A 22,850-nucleotide genomic window follows, 5' to 3' on the forward strand; every position below is an offset into this window, starting at 1 on the left:
AAAGTCTGAGGAGTGAAAACGATAGGTCCAGATGAACTGAATAAAAATTCTGGGGGCTATAAAGAACACAAAAGGATGAATCGAGGATGCAAGGATGATGTGATAACACAGTCTGACAGACAAAAAAAAAAGGGTTTTCACACCAAAAAGATGGTTCCCAAAGAGTTGTTAGCTGAAAACTCAGCATATCCTGACATGGTGAGCAATGTATCCTTAAAAAATTAGGCAAAACTGCAGAACAAAAAGAATAAGTGATGGGCCTGTCTACAGCAGACAAACAGTATCTGAAGGTCATGCCCTTCAGAAACAGGAAAGACTGCAAAGACCTGGCACAAGACCAGAGAAATGGTTGCAGTGAAAGTGTGGCTGTCATTTTGAGAAAGGTAAACAAGGAGAAAGGCTGAGGTATGCTAACTTAACGAAGAACTGGACTAAAAATCGGTGGCAACAGGTCTAATAATAGTGATAAATCCAGATGTGAAATTTTTGGTTGAAATCATCATTGATGTGTACCAGAGGTCAAGAGAGAGGTACAACAGTGCCTATTCACAGCCATCTGTAAACAGAGTGGAGGCTCTGTTGTGGTTTGGAGTGCCACTTCATTCAGTGGTGTTGGGGATCTTGTTATAATTGATGGAATTATGAATACAGAAAAGTACAGCCACATTTTGAACCACCATGCCACCATCTGGAAAGCATCTGATAAGCAGCGACTTCATATTTCAGCATGACAATGATCCCAAACACACTGCCAGTGTAAGAGCATACCTGGATAGGAAAACAGACAGTGGAACCCTATCAGACATAGACTAGCTTCCCCACAGCCTGGGCATCAACATTATTGAAGCAGTGTGGGATCATCTCCAAACAGAATGGAGCAAAATGCTGTCCACATCCAAAAAAGGGTTTTGACGGTCCTTCAAGAAGTCTGGAGAACTGAAGACTGTCTGAAGAAATTATAATAAAGCTTGCCTAAGACACTTCAGGCTGTTTTGAAGAATAAAGGTGATCAGACCAAATACTGAGTTTCAAGCTCTGCTTTTCCCTTATATACTGTTTTTCGATATATGTTTGCATGCATTTCGATAAAGCTCTTTCCCATAAGCTCAAAATACTGAGTGGAAGAAATAAGCACTGTAATAAACTAACTGTAGCTTACTGCTTATTTGACAATAATTAATCAACTATCTTAATAATATTTTACATTTTATAAAAAGAAGATATAGTAGTAGTATAGTGTATTTTGTGGAATTTACACCATTTATAATAAACTATTTAAATGAGACTGCAACGCTTGGTGTTCTTCGGGACCTTGAACGCGCCTTCAGTGTGTTGGTCCTCCAGTATCCCACAATGCACCGCTGTCGTGTGCGGTGTCCACGTCAAACTTGACACCCTTCGCCACGGTCGAGTCGGTAATGGCTGCAGTCGAGGTGGCACTTTTGGGTCGCTGTGGTGTTTAGACTTGCCAAAAAATTCGCTGAATATTCCTCTCAGGCTGACCGCAGACGACACAGACTCAAACATAAAGTCGTCATCTCAGGTATTAGCTGTCAGACTTCGATATTATGTCCGCCGGTTTTCAGGAACTACTTCGTGTGGACGACCAGCTGTCATTAGCCGGGTTCTGTGCTTGCTAAATGAGCTTCTGTCGGTTTGGAAAGCGACTTTGTCACGCAGGAAAGAAATTGGACTTTAGAATTTACGGGTCCCCCCCGTGGCTGAGAGTCTCCAGCTGAGCTTGATGAGCGAGCAAGCTGTATTATCTTTCGAGTCTAAGCTAGGCTAGCTCCCCTGTGCTCCTCGGCCCTGCTTTGTTTTTGTTTGGTTTTTGTCTCCTCCGAAGATGTCATCGTGGTTGGGGGGAATCGGCTCCGGCCTCGGCCAGTCTCTGGGCCAGGTTAGCGGGAGTCTGTCATCTTTCACCGGGCAGATATCGAACTTTACCAAAGACATGCTGCTGGAGGGTGTAGAAGAAGTCGGAGGTAAGTTTGTTTGTGTTCCTGGTTTGATCCGTGCGATGTCCACATCACCTTTAGAGCACACCTGAGTGAGGCTTTTTCTACACCTCTATGAGACATGCTTTTCAGTTCCAAATTATGATGTACAATTAAAACCTGTGCTGTCTGATACATCAGTCCTAGGTTCAAGAGCATTTTCAGTGTTCAGTTTTGTGTAGAAGATGGACTTGTTTAACTTTATGGTTATATTGCAGTTAATGGGTTATATTGCAGTGCATTTCCTAATTTTCAGATGCGACAGAAAGAGCAGAAACACATCAATTGCTTTTTTGCGTGACCCACACAAGATAATACTTGACGAAATAGACCTTTTCATCACAAAGAAAATCTGAACTTTTTGGTTGCTCCTCAGCTCTGAATTGTACTTTCACTGAGCATTTCGGATATGACACAACAGATAACAGACACAACTCACTTTTGTTGAAAGAAATTCAGAAAATAATATAGTAATGGTAAATGGCCTGTATTTGTATAGCGCTTTTAATTAGTCCCTATGGACCCCAAAGCGCTTTACACTACATTCAGTCATCCACCCATTCACACATTCACACACTGCACAGTGCTTATACAAACATTTATATCAGGATCAGAAACGAGTTGCACTGCAGCACAGCTCACTCTAACGCCACCACAAACTCCAACCTGAAGTTGAATCATCTTCTTTGTATAAAGATTTAAACTTAACTGACATCACGATTACAGTAGCGCTGTTGTGTTAAACTCTGTCACTTTCAGCTTAGAGTTTCGCTATAAATTGTCAAACCAGTGTGTAAATGTAGTTTACTTTGTTAGGTGTTTGGAATTAATCTCAAATGAGATATAGGCCATTTCCAGTAAATAATAACATTAGTGCTTTACAGCAGCACATAATATAGACAGTGAACTACCTAGCTATGTATTAAACAGGGATGCATACCTTTTAAAATGGTGATTGATTCAAAATGCAGGATAAAATATAAACAAATTGGTTTATTAAAAGTTCTGAAAGTTTATTAAGAGTTATGAAAATTTTGAGTTCAGTATCAAGCACAATGTACAATGCAATTTAAAAGTTAAAATTTAAAAAGGCCTTTCATGCAAGTCTTTAGAAGTTCAAATAAATTGCAAGCATTTCTGTATTCTTGTGTATTTACAGTAAAATATCTGCGTATCTAATTAGATACCTGTGACTGTCTGAGTCCTCATTAGATGTAAAAAAAACAAAAAAAACAAAACCCCAAAACAATCCATACTGTGCTGTATATAATTATAGTTATGTGCTATTAGTCTATAAAAGTTAAACAACTTTTTTTGGTCTTAAAAGGAGCTCCTCTGTTTGGCACTGAATGAGTGGGACAGCTAGTATGATAACAGTGTTTGAGTTTTACATCCATTAGCAGTGAACTAAAAGTTCCAAAAGTTTCCAAATTGTTGAAGGGCTGAAACAGCCACTGTGACTTACAGTGTAGGTAGCATTCTTGCATACTTGCATTTCCACACCACCACAGCACTATCTTTAAGTTTGAGCTTCTGACAGACATGTGTTGACTGAAAGAACTCTTAGTTCCTGAAAAAATAAAATTTTCCTTTTGTGTTTATTACAGTCAAAATTTTCTCAATGGTACATTAAAGTCAGTAATGTCTGAATTTAAAAATAACAATTCAGTTGTAAACTGACAAATAAATTCCAGATGAGAGCAGCTGAATATGGCCATATGGATTGGAGAAATACAGCAGAGTTCGCTTATTGTAACACAAAAGTCTGTATCAGTGATTTTGGTGTGGTGCAGTTAAAAAGGTGTCTCTTTCAAACTGACTGTTGCCTGATTAGACTGATGGCTATTGTGCAGCGTGCTATCAGAACATGGTCAGACTATCTTCAGTATTCAAAAACTATCTGTAAAGTAGATTCAGCACATTGTTTTAGAATCCTAAAGTGGATTTTTCCCTCTTATGCATTATGTTATTTTCCTGTTACGCTAGTGGATTATTCAGCTTCAGCACTGGTTATTTATATTCCATGTAGACACATTCTTGTATGTTGAAACATATTAATTCCCCATCAGCCTTTGATTTTATCAACTGGAATTTTTTTATTTATTAATTTTTTTACAAATGCATGTTACCAAATATGCGACTTGATTCACGTCTGAAGCTATCTGCGAAGTCAAAGCTCCAACTCTGAGTTCATTTAGGTGCAAGCCTTTAAGCAAACATGGTCCCTCTTTTTTCATTGTCAACTGAGTTTTAGCAGCATGTTGTCAACACTGATAGAGAGGCGTTGTTTGATTTCCAAAATTGCTCATATTTGGGTTCATATCTGGTTTTTGAACTCATCATCACTAATTTGACTTAACTTAACTTAGACTTAAACTCTAGTTAGTCTTTAACAGTTTTCCTGTCAGTGTTGTTTTGAACTCATCGGTCGCTAGATATGAAAAAGGGAGCCGAGAGTCTATTTATTTATTTATTTATTTATTTATTTTCAATATTGCATAATGTGAAAATACTGATTGCTGGACTGTTTCGCCAGTGTTGGGCATAGTGTTAAAATGCAGTTACTTTGGATTAGAAGAGCCTCATCAACCTTACCCACTTAAACCCTGAAGTGTCATCCTACTAAAGCAAACATCGATGAATGATAAAACGCTGACAGAAAGAGAACTTTGGCCACAGATTTCCAACTCACAGCTCTAGATAAAAAAAAATAAGAATGAATTGATATCACTGCAGGAAGGACTTTTAAGTAAACTTTTATTGCTGGATCTTTAACTGAGGCTTGATGTGTCTTGTAATGAATGTTATGTGTTGGCTGAGATTCCTTCAGCTGTTAGATCACATAACTCAGACAAGATGGCGAGGAATGTTCAGCCTGCTCAGCCAAGCATGTTTGTTTATCATGTGAGCAAGGTTAGGCTCCAGTTAGAATCACTTAAATGTGCTACATGCACTATGGTGGATAAAGCAGAAAAGCCCCTCTCATTACAAAAAACAAAACATGTCTATATAAATCTGCATAAAAGTAATGCACAAGTGTGTTTTTATTGTGTTTATTGTATTTGTATAACTAAAATGACGCAACAGATTTCAATCATGTGCTGCATTATTTTTACATTGAATCATGAATAATTTTGAAACTGCTACATTTTTTTTTTAAATGCATTTTTTCCCCCATGCAACTACAGATGCGGCCACGGAACTGCAGGTTTCCAATTCCAAGTTGGCTGAAGTCGAGTCTGCGTTTGGTGCTCAGAAATCTGAGGTTAGTCTTTTCACTCTGCAGTACTATAAACTTTTCTGGCTAAAGTCTTTTCACTTGTCATAGCAGGAAATGTGAAACTAATATCATTAACCGTGGGTTTGTTTGGTTTGTGTGTTTTGCTTGTACCTCAATTCATCAAAGCTTTCATAATCATAGTAGAACTTTATCAGTACTATAGAATCATGTTTTAAAGATGGCAATAGGTCCTTCCTTAATGAATAAAACTAGCAGCATTCTGTATTTTGTCTTCCTGCCAATTAAGATAAATAAGCCAACAGTGAATTTAACCTACTAGCATGCACTGCTTCATATTGCTTATTCCTCTGTGACATTGAGCTCCCACAAAACTATTAAACGCATTAGTGAAAAACATTGTATGCTTCTTTCTTACCATGAATCAACCTATTGTTGATTTTGAGTCCCTCACACACCATCCTGCTGCTTTAAATACTCTTACAAATGCGTTGTAATCTGTGGCTAAATATAGCACTGGACAAATGTACTACATTAGATCTTCCTTTCTGAGTAACAGTTGCTCAAAGCTACAGCTGTTCCCAGCTGTTTTGTGGCCAGCACTTAACCATATAAAAACATAAGGCTATGTACTCTGCGATGTGCTTTTTATGGTCACAATCAGATTTAAGTCTCTGGAAGGATTAAATAAGCTTGGAGCTCAGTGCGACTGAAAAAAAGTAGATGGAAAAGTTGTAAAATAGACAGAAATGGGTTAATATTGTTGGTTTAGTTTTGGGGGAAAATGCAGTATTTTAGTGTCTCTGAGATCCAATATGTCTGCCTTGTAGTTGATTGTGATCCCTATAAAATTTGTAAATACATTCTAATTTGCTGAATGTTTCTGTATTTCGGTCTTTTGTCCTTGATTTGTCTTTGTTGCAGTATGAGAGATTGCGAAAGCTTCATGCAGAGCTTGAGGAGAAGCTGGAGGCAGCGGAGATCCAAATCAAGCGTCAGTCTGCAGAATACAGGACCCTCCTGCAGCAGAAAGATGTATGTACACATGAATTTAACAGTGTTGGCTTTAAGTGAGAGAAGATTGAAAAGTGGTTAAGACACATTATTTCATTTTTAGATGTATTAAAATGTTTTGTATGCGCCAACATGTGAACGCTGTTTGCAGATGTGGCAGTAACATTAGGAGTTTATCTGCAATGAAAAGCTACTTAAGAAAGGAATTTCAGCTCTAAATAGACATGTATGTCTTGCCTAAATCAAACTCGCCGTTTGTGCTTTGTCAGACTAAGACAAACCCAGTTTCATTTGGAAGTCTTTTAAGGGAAAGTCTTGTAATTTTTGTCCTTTCAGGTGGAGATTAGTCACCTGAAAGCTCGGCAGAGTGGGCTTCAAGAAGAAGTCCAGAAGCTACAGCAATCAGCCCAGTCTGCTTCAGCTGGCCCTGCGATGCTGCCCGTAACCACTACGTCATCGTCCACTACCTCCTCTTCTGCTTCCTCTTTCCTGTTACGTCACCCAGGATCTCACCAGGGCTTCCATGGTGAAGAAATGGACCTCAGCGATGTGATCTGGTCGCAGCAAGAGATCAATAGGCTGTCGACAGAAGTCATGCGTCTGGAGTCGGAGGTAGCACACTGGCGACGAATGTCTCAGGTAAGACTACAGAAGAATTAGATGATTATGGAACAGATGAGTTTTACCTTTTGAATATTTTTTTAAAATAACCACATGAACACACTTTTTGTTTGTTTGTTTGTTTGTTTGTTTGTTGTAACAGGCATCAACAGCAACAGGAGCTGGTAATGGCGACCACAGTGAGATTCTCAAGCTTCAAAGGACTATTAAGGTAAATGATATGGTCTCTTATTGTTGTCTGTACAAATGATACTGCATTTTTCTAACTTTGCTGCTGTGGGTTTTTCATTTCAGGAGCTTCGAGATGAGATGAGTCGTGAGGTGGATGAACACCAGCATGAACTTGCAGCTCTGCAGGATGCCCAGCGACAGAAGCTGGCAGATGTCACCCGGCGGCACAGGCAGGAGCTGGCAGAGTACGAGGAGAGGATAGAGGAGCTGGAGGAACAGATTCAGAGTGGTCAGCTCCTTTTTGGAATAACGATGGGAAGCTTGGGCAATTAGGGACTTTTGAGAGTTCATTGCTCCACTGATCTGCTATGACCTAAATTCTTACAGTGTCTTAGAGCTACGCACATATTTAAATGCATCTGACGTAGAATAGTTCTATTAGAGAAAGTATCTTAGTTGCACTACTCTGGTGTCACACACAAATAAATTTGCTCCTCTTAATAATTTTCTCCAGGTGGTGGTCAGCCCACCTCTGTGTCAGACACCTCCAAGCTGCATGAACTCCATGAAACCATACAGTCCCTGCAAGAAGCAGCGGAGCAGCGTGAGAAGCAGCTGGCCGAACTGTCTGCCAGTTTGGAGGAGGCACAGAAGATACAAGCCTCACTGCAGCTTGAGAAGGATGATGCTCAGCAAGAGAATACCGGGCTCCTGCAGAACTACACGCGGCTGCAGGCCTCCGTGGCTGAGCTCCAGACACGAGTTCAAGAGCAGGAGGGGAAGGCTTTGCAAAAAGCCCAGCTAGACCACGAGATCCAAATGTTAAGAAATAGCCTTGCAGGTATTCATTGTGTTAAATTATGGCTTATTCATATGGATGTGTTATCTGCTTAATTAACATTCTTTATTGATGTTGCAGCTATAGCTAATTCTAATTTGTATTGTAGGAGCTGTATATAGATCACATGTAGATGCAGAAAATTGTCATAGATTTCACTTTTTAAGCCATTGCATCTGTATATTAACTAAAATGTCCACTTTCCAGCTGCAGAAAAGGAAATAGAGAGACTGAAAAACCTGGATGAGGTAAGCATGAAGATCAGCAATATGCACATGTTTGTATATACTGTGTGACTCTGGCTATAAAATCAAAAACTGTACCTGTGTGTAAGTTTGGCTACCTATCTTTTAATCTTGTCATCTGGTGATGTGCTGCACTGTTTCATGTGCTTGTGCTGCTTTTTGTTTACACTGGATTTTCAATCCTGAACACTTTGTGATGGACTTCAGTCACATTGATTCAGCTTTCTTGTTGAAGATCATCACTCGTGATAAGATTTGTTTCCAGCTGTGACTCAGATCAAACAGCAGTCTCAAATGGAAAGCTTGCATTGACTAAGCACAAAGTCAACACATCAGGTCAGGAGTGCAAACAGGATCAGGCTTGCCACATTCAAGGAGGTTGTGTACCATTCCTTTGAAAAAGAAAGAGGAGATCTAGTGCATGACAAATGTGACACCAAAGAAAGACAGACCTTCAAGAGAGTTGCACAAGATGAAGACCTAAATGGGGATAACAGATACATTTAAATGGTGTACAGTTTTTGCATTTAATGGCCGGAGTCACCTCCATAAGCTTCTCCAATTAATTTAATGACTTATTTTAACTTTAGGCAGAACCAAAGGAAGAAGTCGAGCATGCAGACATCTTAGAACTGAACACCATTATTGGAGCACTGAGACAAGAAAAGGAAGACTTGGAACAAGAAAAGGTTTGTTTATATTGCACAGAAATATTATTTTAGTCACCCGTGAGTTTATTTGACTTTGTTTTCGGTGTAATTGTGTCAGTTAGTGGTAAGAAGAAAAACTGTACTGAGACAACACAGTGTCACCAAAGAAAAACAAAAGGTGGTTTTGTTGATCGGTTCCTGCCAATAATGGGTTGCGGAAGGTACTCAGTCTCTGTAAGTGAGTTTCTGATTTTCTGTCCACAGCTTAATCTGCAAGAAAGACTTAAAGTGGCAGAAGAACAACTAGTCAGCAGAAATGAAGCTGAGTCTGATTTGGAGTCATTGGATGATTTGAAGGCAGAATTGGGGAGGAGAGAAAAGGCCCTGAGAGCTACTGAGGAGGAGCGGGACACACTGATGTCTGAACTGGAGGAACTAGACCGACAAAACCAGGAAGCTACACAGGTCTGCGTGACTTTGGTGCTTTATCTCTTTGTTTATTGTTTATTTCAGCATCTTATTTAGAGATGTTTGATATCAAGTGTCAAAGTGTTTAAAATGTTTAACTTGATTAGAAAAACATACAATAAATAACTCAGCCTTTTCCTCGGCAGTCTGTATAGTTTACCCTAATAAAACGTCTTGTTTTGAAAAAACTAAAAATACCGTCCAACTTGATACAGCAAAGCCCAACAGTAGAGACAATATTAACACTTTGTTTTTCTACTTTAGCATATGATCTCAGTGAAAGAGCAGCTCTCTGGACAGCTGAAAGAGGCCGAGACAGAGCTGAAAAGAATGACTGCAGAGCTCAACACATCCAGTGACCAGAAAAGGGCACTTGAGCAAGAGCTGGAGTCCCAAAAAGAGAAAATGAGCCAGAGTGCTTTTACCCTTAACGAACTGCATATGGGGAAACAGCAATTGGAACGGACAGTGAAAGAGCTAAAAGACAAACTGGGACACGCACAGGAGCAGAGCCGGGATGCACGCAGAGAGGTCAGCGAGCTAAAGAAGTCCCTGCAGGAGAAAGAGGAGCTGTTATCGGCTGCTAAAGCAAAACTTTATGAAGGAGGGGCAAGAGCAAGTGAGGCACAGGGTACTAATGAGGCGCTAGCAGAGAAGGAGAGAGAGTTGTCAGACCTCAGGAGAGAATTGGATGAGATGAGGCGCTCCCACGAGAAGGTGATGTCTGAAGACTATGAGTTGAAGGTGGAGAACAGGAGGTTCAAGGCGGACAATGAGCAGACCTTGGGTAAAGTGGAAGAACTAACCAGACAGCTGAAGGAAAGCCAGGGTGTTCTGAACAGGGTTGTGAGGGAGAAGGATACTCGTATTGAAGCTTTAAAACTGGAGAAATATCAGCTCGAAGGTGAATTGACGCAGGCTGAGAACAAACTAAAAGAACAGGTAAAACAGTACCAGCAGACCATCGAGGAGTTAACTCGAGCTCGATCTATGGACGCCTCTGCTTTGCAGACTGAGCATGAACGTGCCATCAAACTAAACCAGGAGAAAGACATGGAGATTGCTCAGCTGAAAAGAGATGTGGAGCAGGTGGCAGCTGACCACAGAGACACCAATGAGATGCTATCGATCACAGTTGCAGGGCAGAAGCAGCTGACGGATTTGCTGCAAGAGAAAGATGTCTTTATGGACACTTTAAAACAAAATGCTGCAGATTTACAGACAGAGCTGGATAATAAGGTTTCAGTTTTCACCAAGGAAGTTGAAACACTCAAACAGTCGCTAGATGAAAAGGATAAGCAGCTGGGAGGTATGAAGGAGGAGAACAGCCATCTGAAAGAGGAGATTGACCGCCTCAGGGATCAGCAGAGCAGACCTCAACCTCTGGCTGAGCCCAGGACTCTGGACATCATCACAGAGCTGGAGACAGAGATCACCCAACTCAAATCCTCCCGTAATGCCCTGGAAGAGGAGGTCCAGACTCTGAGGAGAACCACTGAGGAACAGCAAGCTTCTCTACTTCTCTCTCAACAGTCTCTGCAGGCTCAGCAGAGCGAGATTGAACAGGCTCGTGCTCACCATCAGCAGACAACACTAAACTACGACAGACTCATCCAGGCCAGAGACGAAGAGATAACCCGCCTCCAGCAAACTGTAGAGCAGCTTAGTGAGAGTCAGAGCAGAGCCAACTCTCCGTCTGTGCAGGGAGAGGTCATCTTGCAGGAGGAAAAGACTCAGACCCTAAATCAGGAGAATGGCAATGAGAAACACGACCTGTCTAAGGTAGATATAGAAAGACTGGTGAGGGGCATCAAGGAGAAAGAGACTGAGATCACCCAGCTTAATGAGAAGAACCTCTCACTAACCAGGCAGCTGGATCAGCTGGTGGTTTCTCGTGACGAAGTGGGAAAGCTCTCACAGATGATCATGCAGAAGGATCTTGAAATTCAGGCACTTCATGCCAGAGTTTCCATGGGAGGCGGACACAGCCAGGATGTCATGTTCTTACAGCAGCAGCTACAGGCATACGCTGTGGAGAGAGAGCAAGTGATTGCCGTGCTTAACGAGAAGACCAGAGAAAACAGCCAGCTTCGGTCCGACTATCACCGCCTCATGGATATCATGGCCGGAAAGGAAGCAGCCCTGTTGAAGCTTCAGCAGGAAAATCAGCGCCTCTCTAACATGAGCGATCCCTCGGGAAGCCAGGAGATGTTCAAGGAGACCATCCAGAATCTGTCTCGAATTATTAGGGAGAAGGACATAGAGATCGATGCATTGACCCAGAAGTGCCAAACGCTGGTGACCGTCCTGCAGTCCTCAGGAGGAGAGCCCGGTGCTGGCTCTGGAGGGGTCAGCAGCAACCAGTTTGAGGAGCTACTGCAGGAGAGGGACACACTGAAGCAACAGGTGAAGAAGATGGAGGAGTGGAAGCAGCAGGTCATCACAACAGTCAAGAACATGCAGCACGAGTCGGCTCAGCTGCACGAGGAGCTGATCAAACTCCAGAGTCAGGTTTCTGCCGACAGTGACTGTAGCTCAAAGCTCTCAGTGGACTACGCTCGACTGGTCCAGAATTACGAGCAGAAGGAAAGGAGATTGGGAAGTCTGAGTCTGGAACTCGCACAGGTTCAACAAACCATTACCCAGCTCAGCAGCACAAAGGATGTCCTGTTAGGCAAACTGGACAGCGTCACGCAGACACCTGAAGTCATAGCCACTCAGTGTAGTGGCTCTTCTCTCAGTACTGATGCTCCAAGCCATCAGCCAGATTCCGCTGTAAAAGATGAGAAGATACAGCAAGAAGTTGTTCAACTAAAAGCACAGTTGACTGAGAAAGAAAACACGATCAGGACTCTTCAAGAAAACAACCACAGACTCTCCAACTCCGCGTCTGCCTCTGAAAGCGAGCAGCGAAGTCAGGCAGAGGAGGCTCGACAGGTCAGAGAGAGACTGGAGGCCTTGCAGAGGTCTGTGAGGGAGAAAGACTTGCTCATCAAAAGCAAAGGAGACCAACTAGTTCAAGTAAGTGAAGCACTACGTAACCGTGAGAATGACAACGAGGTTCTGAAGCAGGCTGTGACCAACCTCAAAGAGCGTGCGCTCATTCTTGAGATGGACGTGAAGAAGCTAAAGGAGGAGAACGAGCTGGTTGCTGCACGCTCTCGAGAGAAAGAGTCAGAGTTTAGAGCTCTGCAGGAAACTAACATGCAGGTTTCCCTCCTGCTGCGAGAGAAGGAGTTTGAACTGAGTGCGATGAGCGAGAAGGCTGCCACTGTGGAGAAACTGCTCAAAGACAAAGAGCAGGTCAGTAACTTTTTTTTTGTGGTTGAATTTATACTGACGCATTTTAGTAATGGAATTCATTGATCAGCGTCATTTTAGACAGGAAACTTTGTCATTTATTCTTTCAAAATTTGTTTATGATTTACTGTTTATTGCTCTCTTGTAGGGTAAATCTGGTGAGCTGAATCAGCTCCTGAACGAAGTGAAGTCCATGCAGGACAAAGCTGTGGCATTTCAGCAGGAGAGGGATCAGGTGATGATGGCACTCAAGCAGAAGCAAATGGAGACTACGGCATTACAGACTGAGGTAAGAGAACAATATTCACCCATCGCCCTTAATTTTACTTGTGGAGGTATTGTAACTTCATATGGAACCATCCAGGTTACCAAGTTTAATTATCGGGCATCATTATACATGCTCTGTTGTTTTCATTCATTAAATACTCAGACTATTGCAGTATTGAATCTCTTGTATATATTGTATATATACCCTATAACAGTATAGTCAAGTAAATACTTGTCTGTTTGATAATAAGACATGGCTGCTTCAAGTTAAATGGCACTCTGCTGAAGCTATCTTTTTTTTTTTTTTTTGGTTTGGTTTGGTTGTTTACAGCTCCAACATGTGAGAGACAAAGAGCACCGCCTAAACTTGGAGCTTGAACGGTTGCGTAATCACCTGTTGGAGATTGAAGATTCATACACGAGAGAAGCCCTCGCTGCAGAGGACAGAGAGACAGAGCTCCGCAGGAAGGTGGCTCTGCTGGATGACAGACTGACAACATCCTCAAGTGCTGTGGAGAGTGCCAGGTTAGCATAAAACTAATGTGTGTTTTAAAAGGTTTGATTAAAGACTGATAAAATCACCAGGAACTGTTCTATACTTACTGTAATTAGTTCAGGTATTTTCTTTATGTATATTGCACTTTGTTCTCATTGACAAGGAAGCGGAAATGCATAGAAATAACACATCTACAGTAGGCTTTCTTCACCCTTGACCTTTTTACATAAAAGGTTTAAACCTGGTAGGATCAAATATTTTTTTGTCAAACTAAAGTGTTGTTTGACCCACTAGCTGACAACTAATTATTTACTGATTATAAAACTGTTACTTTCATTTGGATCCAACATTGCTGTTTGACACTAAAATAATTTTGCATGAAAACGTTTTAAAATTATTTTAGTGTCATTCTTATTGTGTTTCTACTTACCCGTCCTCTCTCTTCCAGTCAACAGGCCAGCATGCAGGTAGAGTCTCTGCAGGAGCAGTTAATTGGGGTGGTGAAGCAGAGAGACGATGCGCTGGCCCAACTCAGAACCTCTCAGGAACAAGTCAACCAGTATGCAGTGTCACTCTCCAACCTGCAGATGGTGCTAGAGCAATTCCAACAAGGCGAGTTTGAAGGCTTCAAAGAGATCTTTGCTGTTTAGACAAGACTCGAGCAGGATAATTGTATCTGTTATCCTGGAATATTTAAAACTGTGTTTTCCTCATAGCACTTTACAGTTGGTGTACCCGGCAATGCCTTTTTGGATTACTTTTAGTAATACTCTTATCTGCATTTCTCCGACAGAAGAGAAAGCCATGTACTCAGCAGAACTTGAGAAGCACAAGAAGGAGAAAGAGGAGTGGAAAAGAAAAGCTCTGAAACTGGAGGACCAAGCTTCTGCTCTCCAGGTAAACCAGCAGCCAATCACCTATCAGAGAATCATACCAGTGATTAGCATCAGTAGCTACTTTTTTTTTTTTTTTTTTTTTTTTTTTAAAGTTGATAGATATCAAAATTTCATATTATCTTTTGAAGACAAACATTAATAAAAATCAGTAAGACAAACGTTATGTACCGCTCTAACTTTCTCTGTCAGATGAACCTGGATGAAGCCAACGCTGCTCTAGATTCAGCATCTCGTCTCACAGATCAGCTCGATCTGAAGGAGGAACAAATTGAGGAGCTGAAAAAACAAGGTGAGCTTCAGCCAAGCGTTTTCACCTACTGACTTCAACATGTCTTTATTTTCTTAAATTTTTTATTTTTTTAAACCTCAACTATAAATGTTGTGTTAATGGTGTCTTTATCAGACTGTATAAAGCTCAGCATTCCAGCTTTACTGAAAAATGAATCCTCGTGAGGTTGCAATAAAACGGCTGTCTTTAAGGCTGGCTGGCTCGGTTTAAAGATCACAGCACTTTCTAAAGATCGTATGGAAGGCATCTGCCAGCCTTTGAAGAAACACTTACCTCCCTTGCATAGGCCAAGTAAAGGACCAAATAAGTGAAACTGTAACTCTCTCAAGTGGGAAGCCATTATTTGTTTCACACTCGGCAGCAGATTTCATTCCTATCAGATATGAACATTACATCACGGCAAATTCTCAGACTGTTTTTTTTCTTACTGCTCTCTGGCTGTTCAGACTTTGTCCAGACCTGATACGAGGCTCTATATTTTCTTTACAAATCAGTCACCTATATGAAAATTTACATTGTGTCTAAAAATAGTTGATTAACTGTGAGAACACACTGAACAGTCTAGCTTTGGTATGTCTGTGGAGCATTGCTCTAGTTTGTGCCTGTCATTTGAACCACAGATTAACATATCTGAGATTCAGAAAAGTAAATAGCCTGCAATCTTTGTAAATCCAGATCTTTTTGCAACACTAACAGCTTGCTGAAAGTTTTTCTGACTCATTTAAGACTTTGCCAAACATTTTTTTGCACTGTATTTTCCACCTTAGCAGCCAGAAAACATACACATTTTTATTTTTTGTTATTGTTGTGTTATCCTAATTTCCTATGAAATAGTACAATTTATTGCTTGTCATTTGCCATTTGTCGTTACATCTGTTAATAAACGGAATAGAAAAATGTTGTATTTGTGCAATCGCTGTTGTATTTTTAATCAAGAAGGATTAGAGGAGTCTGTAACTGTATCACTGTGGTTTCACTGCAGATGTTGAAACACAAGAGGCACAAAGTGGCCCATGTACAGCAGAGGCATGAACATTACTGTTAAAGTTGTCACTCTGTTTGTTTCCATGTTGCAGTGGATGTGAGGCAGGAGATGCTGGAAGAGGCACAGAGGAAACTCATGAACCTTTTGAACAGCACAGAGGGAAAAATAGACAAGTAAGTTTCAAGTACATTTCTGTTAAATATTAGTTCCAGTTTATTTAGATTATGATTACATTTTTCCATTGTTTTTAAATGGATTATTCTTAAATCCTCAGGTAGATTTCCCAGTTTCAAGTTCTCTTTTTTTTTTAACTTTGAAATTGAGAGGATCAAGTTTATGATTGAAGCAGTTTGTTCCCATTTAGGGAAAAACAGGTGAATCAAACTAAACCTTTTCTGTTAAACTGAAGTGATTGAATTCTTTTTTTTCTAGGTTGAAAAAAATACTTTCCATCTTTAGCAACATAAATCCTTCCAAATTGTACTAAGTTCACGGAAACTGGATTATTTTAGAGATACGTGGTCTTAAAAGGATTGCAGCAATTATGGAAAAGAAATGTACCCTTCTAGCCAGTATAGTGTTTAGTGCTATAAATAAGCTTTGATGAAGATTGATGCGTTTTGAATTTAGGTATTGTTCATGCAGCTGCATAAAAATGGATCATAGCCACATCTTTGGTTTTTTTTGTTGTTGTTTTTTTTAAACCTTGAATTACATCATCAGTCAACGTTGCTGCCCATGTTGTTCTTTCTGCAGGGTCCTGATGCGTAACTTGTTCTTGGGATACTTCCACTCGCCCAAAACCAAGCGTGCCGATGTGCTGAGGCTCATGGGAAGTGTCTTGGGTCTAAACCGAGAAGATGTTGAAAAGGTGAGAGATTTCTGGACTGACAATAATCATTTTGTTTCATTGATTTTTTGCAAAAAGTCCAATTACCTAAAAGCATTGTTAGCAAAGAAGTGACAACAGTGCGACAGTGTCTGTCCGTTAGCAGCTGGTTTGCTTCTCTTAAAACTCTGTTGAATTAGTAGAAAACCAAAAAATGAAAATCTGTTTAATAAAAAATAAAACTCACTTTTTAACATCTTTATGCTTCCTGCAATAATCACTAAAAGGTTTGTAATGTTGAATGTTGGTTATTTGCCAAATGAATTAAGTGTTTAAAGATTTATACGTGCAAAATTCTTGACCCACCCCTCATCATTTCATATTTTCCTTCCAAGGAGTCAGTTTGTTGTAATTATTTTAAAATGCTCTTGGGCAATAATTCTCCAATAATCTGAAGGTCTTTCAAAGTTTTTCTTTGGACATCAGCTGCCTTTTTTTTTCTTTTTTTTTTTTTTCTTCAATCATTTTCAGTCCATTTTCAGAGGAATGTATTTGTGTGTGTTTGTTTGTTTAGCCACTTCACACGACCTATGAACCATTACAGCATTATAAGGTACCTAATTCAAGGGATGAACTAGTTTTGTCTACACATTATACGCAATTCAACAAAACACACTATCTTTAGACATTTTGATACTAGCAGCATGTTGCAAAAACATGTGGAAAACAAAAGAAGTGCCAGGACCAAAATATTATGTACAGCAGTTGAACAGTATTTGAATGCCATGTCTTTAAGAAATGGGAAAAGAAATCGAGCAAAGGCCTCAAGACATGAGAGATGCATTTGGCCCTTCAGTTGATCCATCTACTGTTCACTGAAGCCTCATCAGATTGGCCTCGTCTACTTTGTGTTCCCCAACACTCACACATGGACTCATCTTTTCACTATTATTATTATATTTACGCTTTATACTCCAGCATGGTGTGTTTCACTCTTATGTGCATTCACAGTCAGAATCATCAGCTAGCTGCTGTCTGTACTTCCATGAGTGTCCATGCCTAACATGCTACTGCATAAATACATGAGGTTGATTAAAAGATCGGCGACAGCTGTGCCACTCGGCTTTTCCTTAACACTGAACCTCTGAACCTTCCTCTCCACATCTCCTCCTGCAGCCGAGCCAAAACCACACCCGCCACCACAGTCTCAGTGGAAATGTGGATGTCAAGAATTGTTTTTTTTAAGGAAGGGAAAGGGGGAGAAAAGGATGAGGTTTGCCAAATTACACAAGAATTGGACTGAAAATCAGTAACAACAGGTCTTATGGAGTGATGAAATTTGAATTTTTTGGCTCAGTCATCAACAATAAGTACAGTGAAGGTCAGAAGACCAGAACAACAGTGAGTGTCTGCAGCCATCTGTGAAACACAGTGGAGGCTCTGTCATGGTTTGGGGCTGCGTTTCAGGCAGTGGTGTCTGGGATCTTGTCACATGAAATAATGATAACAGGAAAGTTAGATATGCAAAGTGCTGCAGGCTTGAGTTTGTGAGCATCTCCTGCCACGTGGGATGATGGGACTCCCAGACAGCACTTGCAGAGGGAGACGAATGTAGCAGTAGGGAAAAAAAAAAAAGGAGAATTTCTACACAAGCCATGGGGGGAAAAAAAGCCTTCTGCACTCCCTTTTCCATCAGTATTTTAAAAATACAGCTTTCTCCAGCGACACCTTTTTCTGTTGAAGGAACTCCAGCAAGTTGAGTTTAAAATGAGTCAAATATTAATTGCAGCAAAATTGCACCTGTGTAGTATTTTTAAATGTTCCACCGTTAACACTGCGTTGGCACACTTTTGGCAAAAATATTTACCTATGTTGGCTTCACAAGATGTTACATTTATGTCAGGCTGATCACTGTTAGTTTAGCGTCTGTTTAGTTCAGTGGCTGATTCCATTGTTTGCATTCTCCGTCACAGGTCACGCTGACACTCTGTCAACAGGCCTTTTTGAAATTTTTGACAGGATGAATTGCGGAATGATGTCCTTCAGATATCGTTCAGTGATCTACAAAGTTGTCTAACAGTCTCTTTTGACTCCAGCAGTCCCTGAAAATCCTGTCGGAGCTCAGCCCTGGAAAAAAAAAAAGCATTTTCTTGTCCAGATCTTGAAGTACTCTGGCGCGATTCCCACAGGGCTCCCGCCAGAGTACTCCAAGTATATTACCCAACACTCCTAAAAGAAAACAGATACAGAGTGAGGGGCAATGCGATTACAACTCCTCAGAAGAGCCATTTTATTGTGTTGGAAATCATTCTACTTTTTTCCTCGTCTCTTCTTCATTTCCTGTTAATGCTAATTAAATTTTCCACTCAACTCGTGTTTATGGGAGCCAAGTGTCCCACAAAACCAGGCAAGTTTTCAGAATCTGTCTCTGTAGAGGAGCTAACCCCCTTTCTTGTCCCTTTTTAAGCCTTATGCTGTCATCCATACAGTCTATATGGGTTCTGTCCAGTTAAATCCTGCCAGAGAACTGATGATTCTGATTAGGTAGGACTGTGCGATAGCAAGTAAAGCTTCTTCTACAAAGTTTGGACTTGGAGTAAGTGACAGGGGTTAACTTTCCAGAAAGTTTTGGCAAGCGCTGAAAGGGAAAGAAAACTTTGTGACAAAGAAAATCCCAAAAAGTAGCCTGAATCATCAGTGTCACCTTTTCTTTGCCAGCGCTGTTCATCCTTGTGCTTGTTTAAATAAGAATTAAGTCTATTTTGTGTATTTGATCATAGCAAATCGGTGTATTTGTTTTAAATATCCTAAATATTTATCTGCACTTCTCCTACCTACAGATGCTGGAGGAGGACAGGGGCCACGGTGTTACTGGATGGGTATCGAGCTGGTTGGGAAGCAGAGGAGCACAAAGTGTCCCAAACACTCCACAGAGACCCACCAGTGGCCAAGGGCTCAACTCTGTAAGAAATGATTCACAGTTCTCACTGTATATATTTTGCCCTGAAGAATGGAACCCAACCCAACAGTTCCTTAAACTGTCTTTCATCACCATGAAGCTCAGCACTTACACAGGATTCATTAAAGAGAAATACTGACAAGAATTCTGTACTTAATAGCCGCAATTACAATTAGGCTCAAACAAAATCAATAACGAAAAGTCATGATTCTGACAGAAGACCACACATGAATAGGGATGGGTATCGCGTAGGTTTTATCCGATACCGGTGCCAAACCGGTACTTTTGAAACGGTGCCGGTGCTCGAACAGGTGCTTAAAGAATGGAGAACATAAACTTTGTCCAAAAACCTCTTATGTTTTTATTTTTAGCAGTCTCTTTTTTTCTGCAAAATGATAACCAAGTTGGCCTTTTCTGTTGATACAACACACCTCCTGTGGTTGGAACCGGTGCTTAAACAATGGAAAACACAAACTTTGTCCTAAAACCTCTCATGTTTAGCTGTTTGGTCTTTTTTTTTTTTTTTGGCTAAAAGATCATATTAGCCTTCTCTGGAGCTATATGGCTAAGCTACTCACGCAGAGAAGAACGGCTGCTGCTGCCATCATCATCCGTCATCATTTCTGCTACACTAGGGGCCAGGACTCTACTCTTCGGGTTCTTGGGGGATGTTGCTAACTCCGGGTCCGATAACAGGCACCACACCAGCAGTAGATGTGCTCCGTGTGAGGTCTTGCAGCAAGCTATCAAATACAGTGCATTTCTCGGCTTTAAAAAAAACAAAACGCTATGCGTCGCCAGGTGTTTCACCAGATTCGAGGTGTTACCTCCTTTGCACAGTATCACCTTAAAGCACTTGTTGCAGGCTGCTGAGTTTGCATCTTTTGCTGTGAAGTAGCGAGACTTTTGACCGCTTCGCCTTGGGCATTTTTAATCTGTAGCTCTGCTCTAAAAGAACGTACGTACCTGGGCCCGCCTACTATCCTTGGAAAGATAAAATGATTGGCTAGAAGTATATGACATCTCAGGAAAAAAAAGCACAGAAATAAAGCACCAAAATGTGCGCTGCTTTTCGGTCTGGTTACTACCTTTTATGATGGCACCGGACACCGGTACCCATCCCTACACATGAACACACAAACCCACAGTCCTACTATTTTTTTTACATCACTTTTTAGCCTTTATTTTAAATAGAAAACAGTCGGCAGACTCGATCCAAGGTCTGAACTTCTAAAATGTCCTCAAAATGTAGAAAGTGCAGTGGTAGAGTACACAGTGAAACGAGACAGCGTTCCTCCACGACCATGGTGCTACATATGACATATAACAATCAACACAGGACTACATTAAGTTCAATGTGCAAAAATTGCAAAAAAACACAAAGACAGTGCAACACCAGACAGAACAGAATGATATAGACACAAGACAGTGCAAACACAACAGTGCAATGGAAATCTGCAAAAGACTGAGATGATAACAACAATTACATATAAAACCCTTTACAAAATAAAGCTGCTTTTTCAGCAAAATAAATGCTTTCTTAATATTAGTACTTGTGAAGAATCCACATTTAAAGAATTACAGAATACGTTTTTTGAAAATTTCAGCTTATTTTTTTTTTTACCAGGATGGTACTGTGATGCTAGCTCTTTACTTTGGTTTTCAGAAAGAATTTCTTCATTTGGCTCAGTAAAATGCCTCATTCACTCACTGTCATGTTCCTTGTTGTTGCAGTCCTTCTCTGAGATGTTTGTGAAATTCCTGGAGATAGAGTCGACTCCCTCTCTGCCTGCACCAAAGCTTCCGGTTCATGACATCAAGCCTCTGAGCGCCCCACCCGCGGGAAGAACCAGCAGCGGCACTTCCAGCATGGCCGCAGGTAAATGGCCTACTTAAAAGAAAAACACTTGCTTCTTATTTCCTTTCACACATCCAGCTTTATTTAAATTTAAGCCTCTTTCTTCTCAGGGGCTTCAGTTTCCCTGAAGCGAGCCGGTGATTCCAATCCGTTCCTGGCCCCTCGCTCTGCAGCGGTACCTCTGCTGGCTGGTTCCAGCTCTGGGGGCCCAGGAGGCCACCTGCTGATGAAGCCCATCTCTGACACCCTGCCCACCTTCACTCCTGTGCCGGTCTCAGCTGAGGCCAGTGGTGGAGCCGTGCTCAAAGACTTGTTAAAGCAGTGATCAGCCCTGTGAGGAGTGCAACACAGATGTCTTAATTTAGCCAACACAAGTTTTACACTACAAAGACTGAGATCTTGGAGCAGATCTGCTTCTTTTTGCTGCTTTCTTTACTTTCTGCAAAAATAAATGAGCAGAGCGTTCACAAAGGCTTAATGTCACCATTTCGGGGAGATGATTAAAACAGAAGTTATTAGTTTTTTTTTGTTTTGTTTTTTTTAAGATTCTGTTTCACTTGCAATTACTGTTCTATGCAACAGACTCTCCCTTTACACACCAGTGAAAGTGTTTCCCGCTCAGAATTATTGATAGGTGATCAATGATGAGACTCTACCTTCAAAAATGATGCAGGATCGGAGCATTTGAAAGTTTTGAGGCATTCGGAGGGAGAGTTTTCAAAGATCTGGTCATCTGAGTTACATTCTGATTTTTATTTATCGCACCACATCTGAACACAAGTGACCTTTTTCAGCTCCGTCTGCGCAGTACAAAACAAGTGGGCTAGATCTAATCATCACCTCTGTTAGCAAGAGGAAACACGTCCTTCTTGGAACTACTTTTTATTTGTTGAATACTTTTGTTTTTCTTTTCAGCAATGCAGTGAGCTGTTTCTTATCCAGGACTCGCCTGAAACACTCTGGCAGCGGCAGCCTGCATAGAGATTTATGTGGTTCAGTACATCTGTTAAAACCATAAAGACATTTCTGCAGAAATCTTGTCTTTTCCAGACGGCTAGACTGTGATATGCAATAAGCGTTGTAATTATGGCTATAACTGCTGACTGTGGTTGATCGGAAGCTTGAGACTGCTCTTATGTTTAAGTAAAGTACTATTATATAGTTATATATATGTGTAAAAATGGGTGGTGTTATTTTGTTTTCTATTTATAGGCACTGAGGATGTTGTGGAAGTAAAAAAGTGCCTGCGTTTTTTTCCCCCTAATTTCATAGTTCTATAATCAGGATTGTAAAAAATAATATAAAAAATATATATTTACAAAATTGCACATTTAGAAGGACCACAGTAGCAGAAGCTGCTCTACATTTTTGTATAGATATCAGTCAGCTGCTGCAGAAGGAATGTTACAGGGCTTCTCCAGGTGTAATGATTAAATGTACAAACTGTAAATCCTCCTTGAAAAGAATTTTTGTAGATGTAAAATCTGAAACACTTGGGCGTCTAAAAGGAGTCGGGTTGCCTCGGACTTTGATGGGCTTTACTTAAGTTTAGTACCCGTGAATTAATTGGGATTTTAACATCAAATAAAGGTACCACTGTTGACCCCATGCTTGTGTGCATCTTGTCATTTTTACCGTTTTGATAGAGAGAGAGAGAGAGAGAGAGAGAGAGAGAGAGATAGATAATATATATATTTAACGCCAGGTTTTAGGCATCTGAACCACATGT

At 40.7% G+C, this 22,850-nt stretch overlaps 1 protein-coding gene across 1 annotated transcript; it reads left to right on the plus strand.

The window, feature by feature from the left end:
- Positions 1–1,363: 1,363 nt before the first annotated feature.
- trip11 (thyroid hormone receptor interactor 11) lies at positions 1,364–22,730 on the plus strand. Its single transcript, XM_031733476.1, has 21 exons — positions 1,364–1,985; positions 5,186–5,262; positions 6,160–6,270; positions 6,586–6,888; positions 7,013–7,081; positions 7,165–7,330; positions 7,556–7,882; positions 8,087–8,127; positions 8,715–8,813; positions 9,039–9,239; positions 9,507–12,545; positions 12,691–12,831; positions 13,141–13,334; positions 13,754–13,917; positions 14,099–14,202; positions 14,391–14,490; positions 15,567–15,648; positions 16,232–16,346; positions 19,145–19,267; positions 20,998–21,142; positions 21,232–22,730. The coding sequence occupies exons 1-21, from the start codon at positions 1,847–1,849 to the stop codon at positions 21,444–21,446; spliced, it is 5,955 nt and encodes a 1,984-aa protein (XP_031589336.1). The 5' UTR covers positions 1,364–1,846; the 3' UTR covers positions 21,447–22,730.
- The last annotated feature ends 120 nt before the right edge of the window (positions 22,731–22,850 follow it).

This window comes from Oreochromis aureus, linkage group 19 (genome assembly GCF_013358895.1).
Source record: "Oreochromis aureus strain Israel breed Guangdong linkage group 19, ZZ_aureus, whole genome shotgun sequence".
Taxonomy (NCBI): domain Eukaryota; kingdom Metazoa; phylum Chordata; class Actinopteri; order Cichliformes; family Cichlidae; genus Oreochromis; species Oreochromis aureus.